Source organism: Callorhinus ursinus, unplaced genomic scaffold (assembly GCF_003265705.2).
Source record: "Callorhinus ursinus isolate GAN/ISIS: 27379988/994484 unplaced genomic scaffold, GSC_fseal_2.0 scaffold9, whole genome shotgun sequence".
NCBI classification, from domain to species: domain Eukaryota; kingdom Metazoa; phylum Chordata; class Mammalia; order Carnivora; family Otariidae; genus Callorhinus; species Callorhinus ursinus.
Window position 1 is genome coordinate 15121702 of NW_027397071.1, and position 23642 is coordinate 15145343.

Sequence of the window (23642 nt, forward strand, 5' to 3'; positions counted from 1 at the left end):
TATTCTTAGTGAAAAGTAACTAAATTTGGGGTGCCTGGCTGGCTCAGTCCATACAGCATGCGACTGTTGATCTTGGGGTCCTAAGTTCGGGCCCCACATTGAGGGTAGAGTTTACTTAAAAAAAAGCAACTAAATTTGACCTCATTCATGCGTATGTACCATCAATAAACTTGTTTGAAAGACACTGACTCTTAAAGCAAATATAAAGGACCAACTAATTATGCTGACTTACAGCAGTTAGAGTATAAAGTAAGTAAGTACTATAATAGAATCAAGCAGAGAATGCTAAATATATTCAGAGTAAGACTGTTAAAATGCCCTTCCCTCTGGGGACCTTTCCCTCATCAGAAGTATGGTAAGATTATTAAAGAAGGAAAAGAGAGGCTTAAATGTGTATGTTAGGCTTAAAAATGTGGGAGGTAAAAATAAGAGGTTTCAGAACTCATACGAAATTTCATTTGTCTCTGAAATTAATCCATATGAAATTCATCTGAATATTCTCTCCAGAATGTGTTTTTCCTCATTATAATTATAAATATATTCACATCCATATCCAAGTCTACACATGTTTCAGAAGCCTGTTTATCACTATATTTCTGCAACTACCTACTGGGTCCCTTTTCCCCTTCTAGAAGGTGCCTGAAACTTCTTGCTGTAGGGTCCACTAGTCAGAAAACATTCCCCTTTCCCAACTTTTAAACATAACTTAGCTGTTTAGTAAGTACAACTTACAGTGCTTTCATCATTCCAGATAGGCAGCTACCTAATTAGGCAATTGCACTCTATCTAACAGAGCGGTTAGCAGTATGGATGTCTTTCCTTTTTCTCTGGCTTTTGGTTTTATCAGAGTATTTATATACCTCCTTATACACTTTCTTTACTTAAAAGGTATTTTATAGGTATTTTATATACAACTTTATATTAACCTTTGGAATGGAAATTCTTTGGGGTGAGAGTGAAATGGATCTTTTAGAACATTTAAAATGATATGCGTTTGGTGCTTGCCCATTCTGTAATCAGCTGTACTAGAGTTTAGATACGGTACCGTATTTTTCACTTTAAAAGTTAAACATTTTTCATGGTAAAAATTAAACTTCTATAAATGCATGAATTTTATGTACATATATATTTAGAATCACCATATGGAACTGAGGATAGATTAAATAGTACATATGAGAGCTAACAGAAAGCTAAGGACAATGATGAGATTATATAAAGAATAATAAAAGGGTTTTTTTTTAAGTTGAATCAAATTTTTGAGTAGTCAACAAGAAAAAGAGGTGAAAATTTACCATAATATAATTATACATTCCTTCTTTTCACATACTGATAAATAAAATATCTGATACCATTATTTTTCAAACCGTAAGTGCCTGAAAAAAATGGTAGGATGGCTTACTGAATTTCAGTTTGAGTTTTTTTAATGCTACCTTTGAACTATCTGTAGACAGGGTTGAGACGTGTAGCATTCCATAATGATTCACCAGGTTTAAATAATAAAGCATTTGCTTTTCACCAAACTAAACATTATTTCACAATATTACATTCTAAATAAAGTGCAGAATCTACCGTTTCTTTAAACTTCAATGCACTAGAGTTGTGAGATGCATATTAAAGCAAATATTCTGTAAAGCATAATACTGCAGGGAAAAATGTTTGATTGTATATTCTGGACACTTAAGAATGTACCATCCCTGTTTTCCTTTCCACTTATGAATTATGTATTTCCCTAGGGTTTTTCAATTTACAATATCCTAAATAGGAAATAGAAAATATGTACTTGGAATAACATTTTTAGATGCAGAATTGATAGTTTTGATATGTTCCAAGTTCAGACGGTTATTTATAACTGCTATCAACATCATAAATTTACCAATTTCTATTTCCAAATGATGAAAATGGTAAGAACCTGATTTTGCTTGGTAAATTCATCCTCAGATAATGTTTGCAAGTTCATAAGAAATTATTAGCTTAGAGGAATTAATCCTCGTTTCCTCTCTTTTATGTACATTTATAGAAATGATTTAAAATGCATAAACATAGGGGCGCCTGGGTGGCTCAGTCAGTTAAGGGGCTGCCTTCGGCCCGGGTCATGATCCCAGGGTCCTGGGATCGAGTCCCACATCGGGCTCCTTGCTCAGCAGGGAGCCTGCTTCTCCCTCTCTCTCCCTCTGCTTGTGCTCTCTCTGTCAAATAAGTAAATAAAATCTTAAAAAAAAGAAAAAAAAGAAAATGCATAAACACAATGTCTAGTGTATTTCTCATTAAGCCTGAGTAATCAGAATTCCAGTATTTCTTCTCTTCCTCCTCCACTTCTCCTTTTCCTTCTTCTTTGCCATTTTAGCTTCTACTATAAGAATGTGGTGAGAAGGCTGATTGATAACTGACTGTAACTTTTCAAAAATGCTATACTTCACTGTTTATACAGTACTTTTGTAGGTCTGGTTGCTCTTTCATTATTACACTGCTATGATACAGTTATTACTATTAGAGTACCTTCATAAATGAAGCTCAGAGATAATAAGTAATAGATCCAAGGTCACCCAACTAATGTGTGGTTAGACTTGAGACTCTGAATGAAGCAGTGATTAGAATATTGATGTCCGGCAAGCAGCGTTCCTATCAGTTCTCCCACTTACAGCAAAATTGCTGTAAAGTATATCATATGCTTAAAAAAGTTTGAGTGCAAAATGAAAAGTTAAGAAAGAAAAAAATCTGGCCTGTACAAAGTTTTGTATTTTCAGTCTGGAGAATGTACTTACTTTTAATTCACTTATGCCAGGTTTAACCAATATTCTTAAAAGGTTTCTACTTTGGGTACAAGCATATGGTTCTTTCATGCAGTTACGTTTTTATTAGAACCATTTTTTTCATACTTTTTTATGCCACCTTGTTCTAACATGTAGAGTCTTTGGCATTTATGCTGGTGGTGACATGGTCGCAAGAAATTATTTAAGTGTTTCCATTACTCATTGATATTATTCCTTTTAAAATGTGCTATTGGGGGGTGCCTGGGTGGCTCAGCTGGTTAAGCGACTGCCTTCGGCTCAGGTCATGATCCTGGAGTCCCAGGAGGGAGTCACACATTGGGCTCCCTGCTCAGCAGGGAGTCCGCTTCTCCCTCTGACCCTCCCCCCTCTCATGTGCTCACTCTCTCATTCTCTCTCTTTCAAATAAATAAATAAAATCCTTAAAAAAACTACTTTAAACAAATAATAAAATGTGCTATTGGGGAACATTATTTTCCTAATGATTCATCATGCATTTCTGATAAAATCAGAAAAGAGTAGATGCGAAATATATTCCCTTAATTTAGAAATTATTAAACTAGTAGAACTAAATAGGTAATGCTTTTATTTTAACATAAATGAGATCCTTTATGCTGTTCAGATTTGCATATTGATTTAACCTGATTTGGGACCTAACGGCACAGAGCCATGTCTCTCAAAGCATACTGAGTATCAAACCTATGAAACAGATCCCTGGTCTCTTAACTCCAGAATTTCAGATTCAGTTGGTCTGAATGAGGCCTAAGAGTTTGCTTTTCTAATAAAAAGTTCACAGATGATGCTAATGCTGCTGGTCTGAGGACGACACTTTGAGATCCACTATGATGGGGTGTTAGTAAACAAGATGAAAATCTGGTTTTTAAACCCAGCCTTAGAATATACTTGGAGGTAAATTTCGTAATTTCTTTGTCGTCTACGTTTCGTCTGTCAGAGATTTAACAAAGTGGCATGATTATTTTTATACAAAAAAAGTCAAACTGAATTAATATAAACTTATGTCTGATGATTAATAATTTTCTCCTTATTAGAAGAATATTATTAGGAGTGCCTAGATGGCTCAGTGGGTTAAGCATCTGCCTTCGGCTCAGGTCATGATCCCAGGGTTCTGGGATTGAGCCCAGTGTCCAGGATCCTTGCTCAGTGGGGAGCCTGATTCTCCCACTCCTTCTGCTGCTCCCCCTACTTGTGTTCTCTCTCTATCTCTCTCTGTCAAATAAATAAATAAAATCTTTAAAAAAAAAGAATATTATTAGGCACATTCACATTTAAAACTGCACATATTTTCTATGAAAATAATTTGTATCTATTGTTAATGGAATGATGTAGGGAAATTGTCCACTTTTATATCAATATACTTAGAGAATTTCAAATTCATTCAATAATTAAAACAAATATAAATATATATAATATTAGCCCAAAATACTATTGTTACACAGTACTAATTGTACGAACCCTATTCTTACTTTCCCCTGATGATCAGGAATTCAGTTTAAGGTATAGATGTGAGAAATTAAGGAGTGCAAAAGGCTCATCTACTCAATCTCAGGAGACAGGAATTATAATCCTCAGTCTATAGATGAGAAAACTGAAGCTCTTTTTGGTTAGCTAATTTAAATTGCTAATAAGAGAGGCTGGCTTCTATCCCAAGTCTATCCTATTCTGAGCCCATACTTTTTATTTTACATCATGCTACTTGGATCACATCCATGGCTCTTAATACTTTAAATTCACAGAAATGATGGGCTGGGACTTAACGTGCTCTTTCACATGGAAGATTCTAAGTGTCTGGGTAGAGAGGAAAAAAATTGCTCATGGTAGCTTTGAAGAAGATACAATAGTGAACACTCATGGTATAGTTTGGTAAAAGTTAAAACAATTTGTTTTCTAAGTGCCATGTTAAAAATCATCAGTGAAGCTATAATTCTAAAATTGAATTCGATATAAATAATTCAAACTCATAGAGATACTGTAGAAATCTTTTGCTTTGTTTTTCTGGCTGCCTTACTATTTCAGGTAGTAATGACCAACATTTTGAAGCCTTATATTGGCTCTGATCTCATCAATCACATCCTTACATTCTTTTAGCGTCAGTTACATTTCTCCTGACAGAAACTCTTGCCTGCATAGTTTCATTTGTCATTAATTTCAGAACAAGGGTCATATTTTGTATTGCCTTCACTATGGAATACACTATTCTATAAAAACATTTGTTTCAAAGTCATCAATATGAATGATTCCATGGGTAGGGGTCAAAACAAAGAGTTACTTGTTGAAGTCATGCCACGATTTTCATAAAAATATAATTTAGCATAAATGGATAAATATCTTGTCCTTGGACATAAGAAAAGGTTAAATTGGTAAAATAGAGATGTTTATATGAAAAAGCTAATTGTTCTGTTATTAAATTTACAAATCATTTAGATGAAAGATTCTTCAGGAATTACAGTTAAAAATACTGTCTTGGGAGTTTGCTTAGAAAAAGTGGTTATCAAAGGTCAGTTGACTGCCAAAAATTTATTGAGTTTTTTTTTTTTAATTTTACATGAAACATTGTAATGTATTTCAGCTTCGCACCGAAATATCTGATTGAGTTGATGTACGATTTGGAAATCCCTTCTTCTAAAATTAGTGTATTTAGTGCTCACTTTGGCAGCACATATACTAAAATTAGTGTATTTAAAAATGTATCCTTCTTTTTCAGTTTAAAGACCATATAAACCATGTCTTATTTCTAATTTCATACTTCTGTGGTCAAACATCAATATTATGCTTTATAATTATAGTTAAGTATTAAGCCATGGAGTTTTAAACAAGCAAATTTATTTTGAATCCTGAAAAATAAGCACTAATCATTATTAATTATTTTCAAACTCTGTCATATTACCCAAACCACATTTGCCCTGTGGATAGTAATATGATTCTCTAACTCATACCTACTCTATGTATGTTTATTATTTCTCATTCTTTAGGGACCTCCTGGCTTACCTGGCCTCAAAGGTGAACCCGGCTCCAAGGGCGAGAAGGTGAGAATAAAAGCACATGTTATTACAATTTTGACATCCTAATAGCAGAGACAATAATTTTGCAGATTGAATCACTCAAAAAGAAATTTCAAAGAATATCTTTGTCCTTCTAACCAAGGAAAAATCTGTCAATCCTCTGCTTCCCAGATGAATTTAGAGAAGAGAAAATTATAAAAAGTCATAGTGAAAAATATATCAGCATTCAGTGTTATATTTTTTCAATGTCCCCTTGTAGGAACCATATGGAGAAAGCATATGGTTATACTAAAATAACCCTTCAGAAAATAAACAGATGGAATAACAAAATGCCCATTTTTATGTTTTTAAACATGAAAATAAAAAATTTAAACTAAAATACCTTTGAAATAGTAATCTGATCTTCCAGAATGTATGCTGAGTTGCAACAAATAATTAAAGAAAATAAGCCTTTTTAGAATACCATTAATGTTTTTTGGATTGTTTTTAAATCTCCAAATGTCTCTTAAAGACTACAGAGTCTCTGAAGAGTAGAAATCATTTCGTATAAAATATGATGCTTATTAAAATAATGACTTTTCAGTTGTTTATTTCATCAATATTACATATGGCCATTATTGGTCTCTTAGTTGAGGGAATTCATTTTAAGTAAATGAAGCACCAAAGATGTTATTTTTAGAACACATTTCATTGCCTAATAATCCTCCCCACCAATAAAAGCCTCACTTAATGTAAGCAGTAAATGATCCTGTTAGGTAAGAGAAAAGCAGGTTCTTAATACTACATATCCTTCAGAAAGTGTTAAAGTTTTTATCTATTTTTTTTTACTTTTATGTTTCATAAATTTAGTGTGCCATTATTTTATGACCATAATTTAACAGATGGTTGTAATTCACGTATTGTTAAATTTCTTTTCTCTGCCTTCTAAAGGGACATCCTGGTTTAATTGGCCTGATTGGTCCTCCAGGTGAACAAGGTGAAAAGGGTGACAGAGGACTCCCCGGAACTCAAGGATCTCCAGGAGCAAAGGGAGATGGAGTGAGTAAAGATATAAATTATTCTCCTACTCCTTTCCAGTCGTACACACACACACACACACACACACACACACCTGAGCACATTCCATTAAACATGACCAAGGAGGTGATTTAGACCATCTTTAATCTCTTTAAGTCAATGATGTTTTCAAAAAGAAATTTACTTAACCTTAAAGTAATAAATTAAAAATATGACAAGCTAGAAATCATAAAAATTACAGTTCAGTAGTTAATTACACAAAAATTTATCGAATCCCCAAAATATACAAATCATTATTCTGAAGGCTGCTTTATATCTATAAAGATATAGACATTAAAGCAAATGGGAGAAAATACAGATTATCTTGCTAAAGTTATTTCTTAGATTCACAATGGAAAGTTTTAGGTTATTCTTACATATTTTGCATAATCAAAAGTTTGCAGTGTGTTTTGTTCTGCAAAACATGGCATAAAATAGCTGAGGACAACTCTAATTTGGATGATTCTCTCTATAGGGAATTCCAGGTCCTGCTGGTCCCATAGGTCCACCTGGTCCTCCAGGCTTACCAGTAAGTGCAAGACAAAAGAATTTTATAAAATAAACTTTAAAATATACCAAGGAGTCATGAATTCTCCACAAAGGTAAAATCTGCACTTTTACCTTTGCCTTTTTTCTAGGGCCCTCAAGGACCAAAGGGCACCAAAGGCTCTGCTGTAAGTACTTTTGCCTTTGGATTTTCGTTTTTCAGGGAAGTCCACTCAAATGCCTTATTCCCCATTCATCTTGTTCCTTTTTATTTTTCTTTTTTTTAAACAGGGACCTGCCGGCCAGAAGGGTGACAGTGGTCTTCCAGGGCCTCCTGGGCCTCCGGTAAGTGCAGAGTAACAAGACTGATGTGCTGACATTTAGCATCCTGAGACTGCCACTGATTTCTCTGAATTTGTAAGAAGGATGGAAAAAAAAAAGACATTCTGTCAAAGTGCTGATTTTTCTAGGAAATAGCACTATATTAGTTACATAATCAGGTTCTCATGCCAAGATTTTTCTTTTAATTGAATATAAGGATCCATTAACCATGTATTATGATAGTCTTGTTTTTGTTTTTCAAGAAAATTATATACTTTCTTATATCACATGTTTATGAAAGCAGTTGATTGTATGCCACAAAGATACATATATGTCTGACCACACTAGGAATAAAAACGAAAGTTTAGATACTTGGCATTTGTTTTCCTACTATATATAATGATCACCATAAAAGCAATAATAATTTGTAACATTTGTTAATGCTGACATTTTCCAGGCTTCACATAACTACTAAGTGATAGATCCGCTTTGCTAGGGCTGCCATAACAAGCACCACAAACAAGGTGGCTTAAATAATAGAAATGTATTATCTAACAGTTCTAGAGGCCACAAGTCCTAGATCAGACTATGGGGAGCATCGGTTCCTTCTGAGGACTGTGGAGCTGAAGGTCTGTTTCATGGCCCTCTCTTTGGCTCCTAGATGGCTGTCTTCTCCTATCTTTTCCGATCATCTTCTGTCTATGTGTGTCTTTGCACCCAAATTTCCTCTTTTTATAAGGATACCGGTCATATTGGAACAGGATCCACCCCAATGCCCTTATATTTACTTAACTAATTATATCTACAGCAACCCCATTTCAAAATGAGGTCTTATTCTAAGGTACGGGTGCTTAGGACTTCTACCTATGAGTTTTTGTGGGACATGATCCATACCAATATGGATTTAACTATTTGGTATAGTTCTACTCTTGCCACATATGCAAATTCAAGTCTGGCTGCATTTTTTAAGCTTTTTAATTTATGCAGTTTTAAGTTATATTTGAAATAAGTTAATGTGTATTTTTCAAAGTTTAGTGTTTCATAATATAAATTATTATCAAGCACAATAGACAACTCATTAAGTAGCATAAGAACCCTAAAATGGTGTTTTAATCTTCAGAGACTAAAATCTAGTTGCAGAGATAGGACACATAAATGAGGACTAGTTAATAAATAAGAAGGTAATGCACATATGTCCACACAAATCTGTGCTACATTACTTATGTAGAAAAAGGTCCAGAAATCATCTGATTTTGTGTGTCTACCTCAGTATCCCTACTAGATTCTTTTTAAAAGAACTTATAGAATTTACACACCAATATTTATATATGTGTATATGTATGCAGTAGCAATTAGAGAAAACTTTGAAAATAGGAAAAACATTGGAAAGCTAAACCAACTGTAATTTCTTATAACAATGACATAACCAGTAATAATTATGCAGAATCTTTTAGCTTCAGAAGCAATTACATGCACATTATCTCTTTCACAGGGTCCACCTGGTGAAGTCATTCAACCTTTACCAATCTTGTCACCCAAAAAAACAAGAAGACATGCTGAAAACATGCAAGCAGATGCAGGTGATAATATTCTTGATTACTCAGATGGAATGGAGGAAATATTTGGTTCCCTCAATTCCCTGAAACAAGACATCGAACATATGAAGTTTCCAATGGGTACTCAGACTAACCCAGCCCGAACTTGCAAAGACCTGCAACTCAGCCATCCTGACTTCCCAGATGGTATGTTAATAATACATGACACAGCGAATGTACTGAACCTCTCAATTATGATGGTGCATTGTCAGCTCATTAATTCTAGTTAAATGTTTAATATAGAACCTAAATAAAACTAAAGCAAATGATTATTCTTTCCAATCTTGTAGACAGAAAAGGTCATTTACACTGTGCAATTGAAGATCTCTTCGGAGAATCCTTGCCTGTTACATAAGGTTTCATTAAATTATGACAAGATCATTTTTTATTGACTATAGATAACATAAATGCATTTTCCCTGTACTAACTATCATAGAAAGGGTTTTGTGTGTGCACGCATGTGCACATTAGTATATAATTATTTATATCCTATAACCTAACTTATTTTACATTGATATGAGTAGAGTTAACATGAGTAATAGCACAACTGAATCATATTTGACCTATCAGTTTAGCAATGATTTGGTGAACAGAATATTTAAGAATTCAGATATCTTGGGGCAAAACTTTATGTCATTGTTCCACAAATAATCAGAACTGTGAACAATTTATTTGTAATAGTAATCAGGATAATTTATTATATCTACCATTTAACATAAACGTTTATATATCCATCCTGAGAAGGCAACAGTTTCAAGTATCCCGAGTTAGTTAATAAACTCACATAATTACTAAACTAACAAGAGGCAGATCTTTATGTGATCTTAAATTTCCCACTTTATGTGGGAATATTTTGTTACTCTTTTTACCACTGGAACAATATTATTTTGCTCTGTCAATTATATAAGAATGCTATAACTGAGATCTAAATAAATCAGTACAGAGAGAAAAGTTCAATGTGATTCAGAAATAGCCACCACCATAAAGGAAGAATGTCATAAAATCGTCTTATCTTAATCAAGCATAGCCTGTTAAAACTAAAACACAGGTAGCTATTAAGGGTTCCATACAGACTGATATCCAAGGTCTTCAAATTTATGATATGTGTTTTTGAAAAAGCTTTGTTTAGTTCAGTAGTAATGCAGTGATTTATAAGAATGATTCAGACTCCCGGTCTAGCTAAGATAATCATACATTATTGAAATTCAAATGTGAAAGATCACAACATGTACTGAGTTATAAAACAACATATGATTAATTAGAACCCGAGCAGTCAAGGAAAATTTTTGTATATTTTGGAAATGGGAAGTTCAATGTGGGCTACATTTCCCTATGGTTTCCATATAATAACTAGCATTATTAATTCTTCAATGTGTTAATTAATTGCAATTAAATATTAATTAATTTAGCAGGGCCAGGCACTGTTCTTCAGACAGAGATTCATAGATACGCAGAAGGAATAGTGCCCTTGAGCTACTATTATCAAACAATGGAGACAGCAAAATCATAAGTATTAATAATAACATATTATGACAGATACTGTGGAAAAAATGAGTATTTATATAAGTAAGAGATGATTCGATTTTGGGTAAATAGGATGTTAATATTTAAGGAGGTGACTTTTAAGTGAAACCTTTCAAGAGGTAGCCAATCATGCAAAGAATCAAAAGGGTATTCCGGGCAGAGGATATGGGTCTCTTGAAAGCTTTGAAGAAGACAAGATCTTGGTGTCTTCAAGAAACCGAAAGGTCTCTGTGGCTGAACGATAGTGAGCAAAGTGGAAAATGACTTGAAGTGATTTGGAGGAAAGCAAAGTAGAATCAAAGGAAGCTGGTTAAGGAGCTGTTGGATTAACCTAGGCAAGAAATTGTGGTGACTTGATTTAGGGATCTGATAGTAAAAATAGGAGATGAATAAATTAGAGATAAATTGTACATGGTATCCATAGTATACTGAATTTATTGAACAAAGGTGTCTTAGTAATTAAGTTATTATTATGTTATTTGAAGAAAATTAATGACAATATTAACTGAATAAATCAAGATAAAAATACCACAGAATTTCTAAAAACCATAATATATACCATTAAGAGTGGTTATCCTGGTTGGTAAAATCCTGGATGATTTTTAACTTTATTTTATGTATTTTTTTTTCTAAGGATTTCAGTTGGTTCCAGATGTGAATCTATAAGTGGTGCAATCAGAAAAAATGTAAATGTTTTTGTTAAATAAATATTTTAAGTGATCTGACATATAGTAGAAGCTAATTGACTATTAGAGTACTTTCCCTGTTTATATACAGTAGTAGTAAAAGATAAAGCAGATTGGTATTGGATTTTTTTTTAAGATTTTATTTATTTATTTTAGAGAGAGAGAGAGAGGAGAGAGATCACAAGTAGGTGGAGCATCAGGCAGAGGGAGAGGGAGAAACAGGCTCCCCAGGACCCTGGGATCATGACCTGAGCTGAAGGCAGACACTTAACCGACTGAGCCACCCAGGCACCCCTTGTATTGGATTTTTTTTTTAAAGATTTTATTTATTTATTTGACAGGGAGAGAGAGAGAGAGACAGCGAGATAGAGAACACAAGCAGGGGGAGTGGGAGAGGGAGAAGCAGGCTTCCCACTGAGAGGGAGCACCATGCGGGGCTCTATCCCAAGACCCTGGGATCATGACCTGAGCCGAAGGAAGACGCTTAACGACTGAGCCACCCAGGCGCCCCTGGTACTGGATTTTTAAGAGTTCTAGTACTAAGTTAAGCAGTTAGAGATTTCAGAATATTAAAAGTTAATAATCAGTAGATTCACATAATTCAAACTAATATTTAAAATGAAGTGGCAGCATAGAAAATGGTAGGAGGGAAGCAAAGTATCGTCACATGTAAATCAATGCTGTCTCTCAATAGCTGTTAGCAACAAAAACCATATTGTCAATTATTTTAAAATAATTTTGTTATTTCCACTACTTACCATCATTACTCATTTAGCACTAAATTAATGGTCACAGTCATTCACACGATAAAATTTGTTCTGCACCATTTAGATAATGACATTAATAGCAAACTACATTTAAATATATAAAATAGACCTTTTTTTAGGATATGAGTACATTTACTACAAGAAGTTTATGCTATAAAGTAATGCAAAAGTATGATCCCCGAGGTTAAGTAGATACTATCACCTCCATTGTTACAGATGAATAAACCAAGGAAAATATAGTGATTATACTCAGACAATTTAAGTAGTAAATAATACATATGAGATTTAGAGTTAAGCTTATCTGATTCCAATATACATGCAACTTATTACGATGGATAAATTGAATGTTAATATTTGAGGAGGTGACATTTAAGCTGAAACCTAAAAGTAACAGACATGCTAGGAACCAGAGTGTTCTGGGTAGAGTGTATGGGCAAAGCTTTCATGCAGACAAGACAAAGGGTCACTCTTTAACTATTCAAACACAAACCCCAATATGACCAAAAGCATAAAAATGATTCTCGTAGGAAAAAATCCATCAGTATTAATTTTTCTTTATTTCTCTTTCTAATAAAATTTGATATTTAATGCAATCCATTTTTATATAAATGTATTTGTATATGACATATTTTTTCCTACTTCTAGGTGAATATTGGATTGATCCTAACCAAGGATGCTCAGGAGATTCCTTCAAAGTTTACTGTAATTTCACGTCTGGTGGTGAGACTTGCATTTATCCAGACAAAAAATCTGAGGGAGTAAGTACCAATCTGTTTTGGTGGTGACTGTTGACAGTTCTTGCCATGTTTTTGCAATATTGAAATAAACAGGAAAATTATACTGTCATATTTTCATTTATCTGCTTTTCTTACAGGGTAATTAGAGCATTTCATTTGCATAAACATGAATAAGACACCAACGTGGTGCACAGAGTTAACAAATACTTCCCTCCTTTATCTTTTACCCAGATGTATTCTTTATGCACCTGCTTGTGCTCTCGGGTTCTATGGCTTTTCCATGACACAGCACAGCTGATTTCTCAAATTTTAGTACATGTATAGTATTCTTCATTCCAATTACCACGTGATAGAACTCGCAGCTGTATATGTTCAAAATACACAATTTATAATCTTTTACATAAAATAAGAGCATCGTTTGCCTTTGCGTGCTTTTTAAAGGTTTAGCTTCATCAAAAACATTTATTGATTTTCACCCAGCAGTATCAATATATTTGAGTTCTATCTTTAAAGCTATAAAGACAAATGACCAATACAGGGAAAGATTTCTCACTAGCATAATTATATTCTCCAGTTTCTGGTGATAAATGCTGCCTTTGTTTGTAATCTTTTAATAAATCACATCCTTCTTAGTAAATGGTGTGGGCATACAGAGGCACAGAAAGTGCTTAAGGCAGCTAACGTCCTTTAGGTGTGGCTAATCTCTTTAGGAGAGCGGTTAAGTTTTTGAGAAAAGGGTAGGTAGTAGGGGCAGGAGACAAAGCAACTTCCCTTTCCGTGGCCAGTGGTGAAGCATAATAAAATTCCTGGAGCCCCCAGACAAATGAGGGCACATGGAAAATGCCTCCCCTTACACTGATAACTCAAATTCTCTACAGTGAAGCCTTAGATACCCTTATATTTTGCTGATGTTTACAAAGCAAAATGATAAATGCAGATCCATTAAAAATTCTAAACATTCTTCCCAGCAGGAGATGATTAGGCTTGCTTCCTGCCAATGACTTTTCCATAGCATGGCACCCTTAGTTACTGGCTGAATGCTTTCAGGATGCTTCCCTACACTATGGAATACTGATGGTACTTGCCTTGATGGCTGATTCCAACTGGTATTACGAGGGGTCCTTTGCAAGGGGTTTTGCCTAAGAGTTCCACCAGTGTCCCCTACAGCTCTTATTATGCCATCGGCAGGGTATTCCCCCAGACCTGCCCTTCTTTTTGAGCAATTAAAGAAAACAGGAAGAAAATGCCTCAGTCTTCACTAAGTGGGAATTCACAGGATCTCTCTCAAATTTTTCTCTTTATCTCATTTTCCGTAGTTCAGGACAGACTGTTTTAAAACTTCTTCGGCATCTTAGTCTTACTGAAAATTACTGATATGTACGTAAACAATACTGCTCCTAACTTTTACCTACTTTCTAATTTTCCTGTTCCTTTATGACAGGTAAGAATATCATCATGGCCAAAGGAGAAACCAGGAAGCTGGTTTAGTGAATTTAAGAGAGGAAAACTGGTATGTTATTACCTCAACATGAAATGGTTTGTCTTACACTTCATAAATGAAGCTCAAGGGCGCCTGGGTGGCTCAGATGGTTAAGCGTCTGCCTTTGGCTCAGGTCATGATCCCAGGGTCCTGGGATCGAGTCCCGCATTGGGCTCCCTGCTCAGCGGGGAGCCTGCTTCTCCCTCTGCTTCTCTCTCTCTCTCTGTCTCTCATGAATAAATAAATAAAATCTTAAAAAAAAATAAAATAAATGAAGCTCAAATTATATATCTCTAGACCCTGACTGTGAAAGTCTAAATTATACTATCCTGGATTCCATGTGTTCTCTGGCTTGCTCTATCTATATCTCTTAGACCACTGTGGTATTTTAGAGAAGTCTAAATGTTTTGTATCAAAATACATGGAAATATGCTGAACTTACCAAAATAATGTGATCAGATAAAGTATGCATTGCACTAAGTACCTGATAGATGTCATAAAAATAGATTGTTAGAAATGACAGGTATAGAGAATAGGTAAATTACTTTTTGTTCTCTATTTCAATAACAACTTTTGGAATGTGAAATGTTTTTTCTATTTGCTACATGTAGATATAAAGTGAACTGACTGACCTGACCTTTTATTTGGATTAGAGCACAAGTTCACTTAGATATTTTCATACAATGACCAATTCACTATTAATAATTTGTTATAGGTATTTTAAGATTAGGTACCAAAACTAAATTTATATTATAAAAGCTGTTTAAAAATACATGTGTGTTTAAGATATTAATAAGAATGTATTTTAAATGAAAGTTTCTCACTTATCCAGGTAATTATTCAATTTTTATGTTCTTTAAAAAGCTATTATTTTCCAATGATGGCTGTTTTATGGTTATCATCCTATGGGAACCTACACAAATTAATTAACAATTTTAGTGAAGTTCTCTAGTTCACATAATTCTTCAGTGCAGTCTTCAAGTTACATTAAATGTCCATGGGACATCTTACCAGTGTAGAAGTTAAAAATTCATACACAGAACGGTGTGTGTGGTATTATTTTTTGTTGTTTTGGTTTGTTTTCCTTCGTGGGCATTTCCCAAGTGGCCTTTTTTTCTTCAACCAAACAAGGTTCCTCACTATCTAAGCTATTAATCAGTAAGGATTAAGTAAATTCAACAGTAAGGAAGAAAGTCATAGATAACTACCTCTACATCAGCTAAATCTATAGTCTAGGTAAATTTCCTACTCTGTTTTTAAAAAATCTAGGTTTATATGTTTCAGCTGACCCCTGTATTTCAATTATACCCAGTAAAACAATTTACGAATTTAATAAAGAGTTTTAGTAATTTTCAATTATCTTCCTGCTCTAAATACAAAATAAGTATTTACTAGCTTTGCACAGTGGCAGTATCATAGCCAATGAGGTTTATCCAAGGTGTAATTATTGCTAATTGAAAACTTTTCACAAAATAAGTATTTACTGACTCAACAAATATTCACTTGTGTCACCTGGGGCATTATGTTTGGTGACACAGTGATGAGTAAGTACATCATCTAAGAATGAACAAACAGGCAGGTCTGTGCAGTAAATAGAAGCCCAAACACCTTAGAAAACTATGGCCCCAAAATAAAAACTGCAGGAACATGTTTAAAATTTTGGGCCAAGTGGATATACTATGAAATGTTTTAAAGAAGTAGGTGAGATTAAAAAAAAAACAACACTAAGTGGTGCCTGGGTGGCTCAGTTGGTTAAAGGAGGACTCTTCCTTTCAGCTCAGGTCAAGATCTCAGGGTCGAGAGATCTAGCTACCTTGCGCTCAGTGCTCAGCAGAGGTGGGAGTCTGCTGGAGGTTGTTTCTCCCTCCCTCCCCTTCCCCCTCTGCTCCTCCCCCCACTCATGTGCACTATCTCTAAAAAAAAATTAAAATAGGTAACCTTTGCATTGCACCAAGATTCCTCAGTCCCCATTGTCTCACTATTTTTTTTTAAATATTCGATTTATTTATTTGACATAGAGAGGGAATACAAAAAGGGGGAGTGGGAGAGGGAGAAGCAGGCTTCCCGCCGGGCAGGGAGCCTGATGTGGGGCTCAATCCCAGGACCCTGGGATCATGACCTGAGCCAAAGGCAGAAGCTTAATGACTGAGCCACCCCAGGCACCCCTGTTTCACTATTTAAAAAGGTACACAAACATAATGAAAGATACTTCATAATCTATAATTTAAATTTATTTAAATTATTAATTTAAAAAGCTACACAAATAAAATGAAAGCTCTCTTAGAAACAAAAGCACTTTTTTGGAACTTTGCAATGGGTAGGACAATGAAGCATAGAAAGAAGTGATTTTTTTCAAAGATAAGTAGTGCTTACAGTAACTCGGGTGGGCGTACAATTCATAAAATCCTGTCTCTGGGTCTTCTCACCCTCTGTGCCCACTTTCTTTCCCTAAGTGAAAATGTGCCTATGGATTCATCCACGTGCTTCTGGGATCACAGTTCACTGTCAACAGTGATTTTTATCCTTTTATAACATGAAAGAGTAAAAGAATCTTTACATGTCTTTTTTATTCTTTTATTCCCAGCTTTCCTATTTAGATGTTGAAGGAAATTCCATTAATATGGTGCAAATGACGTTCCTGAAACTGCTGACTGCCTCCGCCCGGCAAAATTTCACCTACACCTGTCATCAGTCAGCCGCTTGGTACGATGCGTCAGCGGGAAGTTACGACAAGGCACTTCGGTTCCTGGGATCAAATGATGAGGAAATGTCCTATGACAACAACCCTTACATCAAAGCACTGTATGATGGCTGTGCAGTGAGTATCCTCGCTTTTGCCTTCTTTCTCAGAGTAAGAGGCAGTGTGTAACCACCTCGGTCTGGCCCTAAGCCACATTGCTCTCTGGAATGGATGGCAACTGTTAAGATCTGATGCTTAACACTGGCACTAAAATACAGTATCTTAGAAGCCACTGATATTCACACACACACGCATCCACACACACACGCACACACACACTCATGCACGCATGTGCACACACGCGCGCGCACTCATGCACACACATGCACACACACACTCATGCGCGCGCGCACACACACACACACACACACAAACTCTGAAACATACATATAGACACATATTCCAAAAGCCATAACAGAAGGTAATCTTAGATCACATGCTATTTCTATGGACTTATTCCTGATACTGGAATACTATTGTAGCTAGTTATTCTTGAAATAAAAAAAATAAATCAAAAACTTTATTTCATTTGTCTCCTTCATCCATGATTCTAAAATGACAGATAAAGGAACCAGCATTATACCATTTATACTGTAGAGAAGTCTTGCCCTTGTATTTTGTTTGTAAGGAGCTTGTCTGTTGGTTCTGTATTATACAAGTTTAGGCAGTTATTATCATTTTTGGTTATTTCTATCCTCCGGAACTATCCTTTTCACACAAATGGGAATTCTATTTAAGAAAATGACCCAGAGAGCACACTAAAAAAAGTCATTGTTTTAGCTGATGACTGAAGAAGTCACAGTTATGAAGAAATAGTCCCATGCCTTCAACGAAGTGAGTAGGGTACCCACAGATCAAAGAAGAGAAAATAAAACATATTAAAAGTAGCAAATGTTTGGATTTCCCAATAGTTATGTACTGATAATCATTCATAAAATTAATATATAGCAGCAGAAATGCTTTGACTTTTGACCTTGTCCACTATAATTTCTATACTGTATCTTAAGAAACCTTGAATATTTATATAGTATGATTACAATGGTAATATATTATTATGAAGGAGCCCGACCCAATTTTAGCATCAGTTTTCATATTAAACTGTATTTATCAATTCAATAAGATTCTCTTCAACTGTGCAATATATCCGAATATTATAGTTGGGTAATAACAGCTAAATATTAAGCATTCAAAATTTAAAACTACATATGACATCAGTGAGGACAACAAGAGTTAATTGCACGTAGATAATGGCAAATTTGTTTCTTACTCTCTTCTTTCTTACCTTCTCACCTCCACTCAGAGGCTTAAGAAAAAAATAACATATATGTTAAAACTATGAAATGATTGTGTAACTTTGTATTTCTGTTCAATTTTACAGACCAGAAAAGGCTATGAAAAAACTGTGATTGAAATCAATACACCGAAAATTGATCAAGTACCTATCGTTGATGTAATGATCAATGACTTTGGTGATCAGAATCAGAAGTTTGGATTTGAAGTTGGTCCTGTTTGTTTCCTTGGCTAAGATTAGGACAAAGAACATATGAAATCAACAGAAAAAAATACCTTGGTGCCACCAACCCATTTTATGCCACATGCAAGTTTTTGAATAAGGATGGTATAGAAAACAACTTGCTACGTATATATGTACTGATTAGAAATACCGATGCCCTTGTGGGGGCAGAATCTTTACATGACAAAAGCTTCGAAAATCATAAAAATACAAGATAGTGTGGCTGAGATGGAAACAGGTCTTATTCTTGATTCCCAATTTTCATCTCTCCTTTTCCTATTTGGATTTCTTTGGTGCTGTAGAAAAAAGAAGAGAACAATATATATTCATAAAAGATATGGTGCTCATTCCCATCCATCAAGGATGTGCTAAAAGTGTGTTTAATAAATTGTAATTATTTTATGTACAGTTCTATACTGTTATCTATGTGTCCATTTCCAAAACTTGCACGTGTCTCTAAATTCCACCTGACTCTAATTTTATGACAATTGAAGAACTATGATGGCAATAAATATATTATGAAAAAATAAAGTTGAATTTCTGATGACTCTAATTCCCTCTCTTTGATTAATAATAAAATGCCTTTGTATATATTGATGTTGAAGAGTTCAATTATTTGATGTCGCCAACAAATTTCTCAGAGGGGCAAAAACCTAGAAGACTCTCGGAAGCACACTTGGATCAACTCTTCTCTACTGACAGTAACTTTGCTGAATTTCAGCCAAAAATATCATGCATTTTGATGCTTTATTCAATGCTATACCTCAGCCTTTTTCTTTTCAGAGTCCAGGATTTCACAGGATCCTTGTATATATGGAAAATAAGCAAGTTTATATTTTTGGACAGGAAAATGTGTATGAGAATCTATTTTAACAAACTGATGCCTCCATCAAGCAAACAATCAGATGTACAATTTTCTTACTACCTTATCTTATCTCATCTCATTGTTTTCAGTGTGCTTCAGTCATGCAGATTAATATTAAAAGATGGGAACTAAGCAATTATTTATGAATTTGTTCAATGTTATAATTTTTAATCGATCAACTTCTTGAATTTGATTCCAAGTTGCATATTATAATAATCTTCAAATATTATTTTACCTGCACCTGCCCAACAAATACTATTTCTTTTCTTTCAAAATAATATCATACATTATTTGACTTGCCTAATTCTTAAACAGCATATGGGTGGATTGTTACTAACAGTGCTTGTTTTAAAAGTCATACTTATTAAAGCAATCAAAACATTTTTTTTCCCACTAAGGTATTTTCTTCCAGGTAGCTTGATATAGCAGTAAAATTTTAAAATTACAAATTGAACTTTGTATCTATTTTAAGTAATATATGTAAGACTCAAAAATAAATGTTTTATTTCTTATATGGAGTATTAAATTAATTGATACCAGATTTCACTGGAACATTTTCAACTGATAATTTATCACAAAAGAGTATACCTGTAATACTGGAATTAAAACGTGAACACGTGTCATTCAGAAGTTCTTTTACTTTTGAAATCAAGTTTGTAAATGTCCTTTCAAGAAGGGCGATATGAATCGTATAAATAAACTCAAGTCTTGTCTACCTGGATTGGTCATTCTCTTTCTTAAATAAGTTCCAAATTACTCTCTATTGCAGAAAAGGCTTTTGATTCTGTTTCTTGACCATCCAGATTAGAATCATTTATACTTATGGAAAAGAATATTTTCCTTCAGAGATAAGTTGTTTAAATTCTCCACATGTCTAAAATAAAAACACCACATGGTAATACTCTATTTACAAAATTAAAGTAGGCTATACTTAAAATTGCAGAAAGATATTTTTCATAATTAAACATTTTGCAAAGTCTCAAACATATGTTCACAATTTCAGAACTAGAAATATTTCCAGAACTTTTACATAGTCTCTAAATTATACATAAAGTAATATTTTTATCAAGCAAAATTCCATACATCAGCCAATTTAATGAATATATAGCAATAAGAGAGAATATTTTGCATATTTACCTGTCCTGGGGAAGCTGTATTATTTGCCCATTTAAACAAAATAGCCTCAAATTTGGCACTCAATAGAATTAATGAATAAATAACTGAATTGCCTATCCTTTTTTATTCCTTGCACATATAGATGGTCTTCTTTATTGCTTTGGATTTTTTTCTCTCCCTTACACCTGATTTAATCTGAACAAAAAGAAGCTCAGTGGAAAAGAAAAAGCATATTATATGACATTCTAGTCTTGGCCCAAGCATGTATAAACTCTGGAGAATAATGTTGATCCTGGATGGATCCTGGCATGGGTGGATCCTGGGCCTGATGCACACAAAATTTGGCTTTACTCTTTAAAAAAAAAAAATACAAAATTACAAGTACAAAAAAATTACAGAATTTATAATTTTAAATGAATGAAGGTCTTACAACAAATTATTAATTATAAAAAATGGACCCATACCAAAAGTATCAGACAATTGGGAAAAAAAATCAATGTTTTCATTAATTCTCTGAAGTATGTTTGTAATACTTTTATTCTCTTTGTTTATTTTTGGCTTCAATCTCTGAGTGCCTCTTCATATGAGAATTTTGTAATTTAATTTCTAGTAGAAAGAATAAGTTTTTCTAACATGTTAGATTAAAAAATGTTTCTTATCAATCGCTTAGAGCTGTTTCAATTTCACTTCTTGTTATTGGTAAGTATTTTAAAAATTTGGGGTTATTTTAAATTTAGGAAAAGCTCTATACATTTATTTCATATATGTACTATAAATATGTGAGAATTTTTCACAGTCTAGCTTCTGATTTCTGTACATTTTATACCTTGTTTTCTTTCTACTACCAATAGATTTCAGGCTCTGGGCACCACAAGACAGATGCATGCCGTGATACAAACTCTGTCTTCCTACTTTTTGTGTTATAACACAGTGGGTGATAAGATTATTCCAGAAAGCCATTCCTACACTAGGATTACTGGCAATAAGTTTACATAAATATAAACTATAAGCCATATAATTATACCTCACCATGTAAACCTAGCCTATAAATCCTGAATAAATGAGTCCCTAATTGGAATTCCCCCTTGCTGCCTCTTTCCACACCACCCAACACAAGAAAAAAATGCCAAAGAGAAGTTGGAGTGGAAAGATAATATTCTTAACAGATCATAGTTAAAGGATCTTACTTGGGCAAATTTTACAAATTATATGATCATGAGAACGTATTTCTAGCAGATCTCTCAAGGGCTTAGATGGTGTCCATGAAAGACAACGATCCTGAAGCTTAGTCCTCTATGCTGAGTAATTGTGACATAAGTGAATTAATGAAGGGCCTAGCACACTGATAAATACCAAGAGCTGAATAAATAGTTGCTACTGCTCTGGATTTCCTACCTCTACTAGAAAGTTCCTTTCTAAACCATAGCTAAGAACACATGTGCTATATACATCACAGAACGCTTATGAAGATTTAACTTTAAAAAAGGAAAACATTATACAAATTGCATGATCATAGAGGCCCAAAGTAGCGAATAGGATCCCATGAAATCCAAGCTTTACAAATGGGTCACAAACGATACAAAACAGGAGGAGCTGCATAAGCCATGTAAATACCCAGGAATGGCACACCCATCAGACACAACTTCTCAAATCCTCTTTTCCCAGCTTGTGTTTTGCTCTCCAGAAGGATGAGTTGAGTAGTCTTTAGAGTCTCTCAAATTTTACCCATTGCTAGGCCTCTATGGATGGAATGGTCATATAACTAATAATTCCTCATGCAGCTGCCCCTCAGAGATCCAGAGATGACAGGATTATTTACAATTGAAAATCTTGCAGAAGTGTATCCTGCTAGAAGCATTCCATGCTCAAAATCAATACATAGCAACCCTTGCAGGATCCCCATTTACCTTCTAGCTAGTAAATCCATAGTCAATATTTATAAGGAGATTGGTCAAGATCAAAGCAGAGGTAGAAAAGAATTACAGAACCACTGTTAACGCTTTCTTTCTAAAAATATAAATTGAGGGGCACCTGGGTGGGTCAGTTAGTTAAGCATCTGCCTTCGGCTCAGGTCATGATCCCGGGGTCCTGGGATGAGCCCTGTGTTGGGCTTCCGGCTGAGCGGGGAGTCTACTTCTCCCTCTCCCTCTGCCTCTCCTACCCTGCTCATGCTCTCTCTCTCTCTGTCTCTCTCTCAAATGAATAAATAAAACCTTTTTAAAAAAGTAAATTGAAATAACGTCAGAAATGTTTTATGTAACAACTAAGACTTATTTTATAATAACCTTATGATGGCATTTCTACCTAAAATACTATGTATATGAAGTTACACAAAAACACTGAGGAATACATTCCTATTTTTAAATTACCTATATATGTCTATGAAGAAATAAAGAAGTAGGCCTTTTTTTTTCCATAATGGAAAGATTTTGAAGAGCAGACCATATGTCCTAGTAGCAGATCTTATTCTAGGGACAACCTAGGGCACGAAGTAAGCTGAGTCTTCCAGCTTGATTCACCATCACTTTAGGGTCTCAGGTATAAATAAAATGTCTGCCTGCTATTTTTCAACTCCCTGAGGGAAATGAGTAGGTCCAAAGCAAAAAGACACTTTCTCCTGAAGCAACATACACTTCTGTGCCCACCCTATGTGGGATGGCTAGACTAAATTAAGTGAAACAAACAAGTCCTCTAAGAAAGAGATGGATTTGCAGGTCCCTCAGACCAACATGGTGGAAAGGTCTGTGTAACCAATTCTTTAATGACACGAGTTTTGGCATCTTATCTATTTCACGAAAATGAAATTAACGAGTAAAAATAATCATAGCTAATATTCTATAAAGTAAAATGTAATTTAAAAACCCTGAATTGTATTTTTATGTAAGTAAAATTTCTTACCTATATAGAAACAAAGTTTGCATACTAGATAAACTATTACCTAGTTATTTCCACATAGCTGTACAGATTT

General features: G+C 34.3%; 1 protein-coding gene and 1 pseudogene across 4 annotated transcripts in view; both read left to right on the top strand.

The window, feature by feature from the left end:
- The window catches only part of COL11A1 (collagen type XI alpha 1 chain), a 195969-nt gene extending 175754 nt beyond the window's left edge, over window positions 1-20215 (top strand). For 3 of the 4 annotated variants that reach the window (XM_073896230.1, XM_073896231.1, XM_025872584.2), the window contains 10 exons: window positions 5759-5812; window positions 6719-6826; window positions 7320-7373; window positions 7483-7518; window positions 7622-7675; window positions 9144-9393; window positions 12869-12981; window positions 14402-14470; window positions 17025-17258; window positions 18559-20214. In XM_073896230.1, the coding sequence (XP_073752331.1) occupies window positions 5759-5812; window positions 6719-6826; window positions 7320-7373; window positions 7483-7518; window positions 7622-7675; window positions 9144-9393; window positions 12869-12981; window positions 14402-14470; window positions 17025-17258; window positions 18559-18705 (1119 nt within the window). In that variant the 3' untranslated portion in view covers window positions 18706-20214. Of the gene's footprint in view, window positions 1-5758; window positions 5813-6718; window positions 6827-7319; window positions 7374-7482; window positions 7519-7621; window positions 7676-9143; window positions 9394-12868; window positions 12982-14401; window positions 14471-17024; window positions 17259-18558 lie in introns of all 4 variants that reach the window. The other variant, XM_025872583.2, reaches the window with a different exon arrangement.
- On the top strand, window positions 15834-15985 carry LOC112824686 (U4 spliceosomal RNA; annotated as a pseudogene).
- Window positions 20216-23642: the final 3427 nt, after the last annotated feature.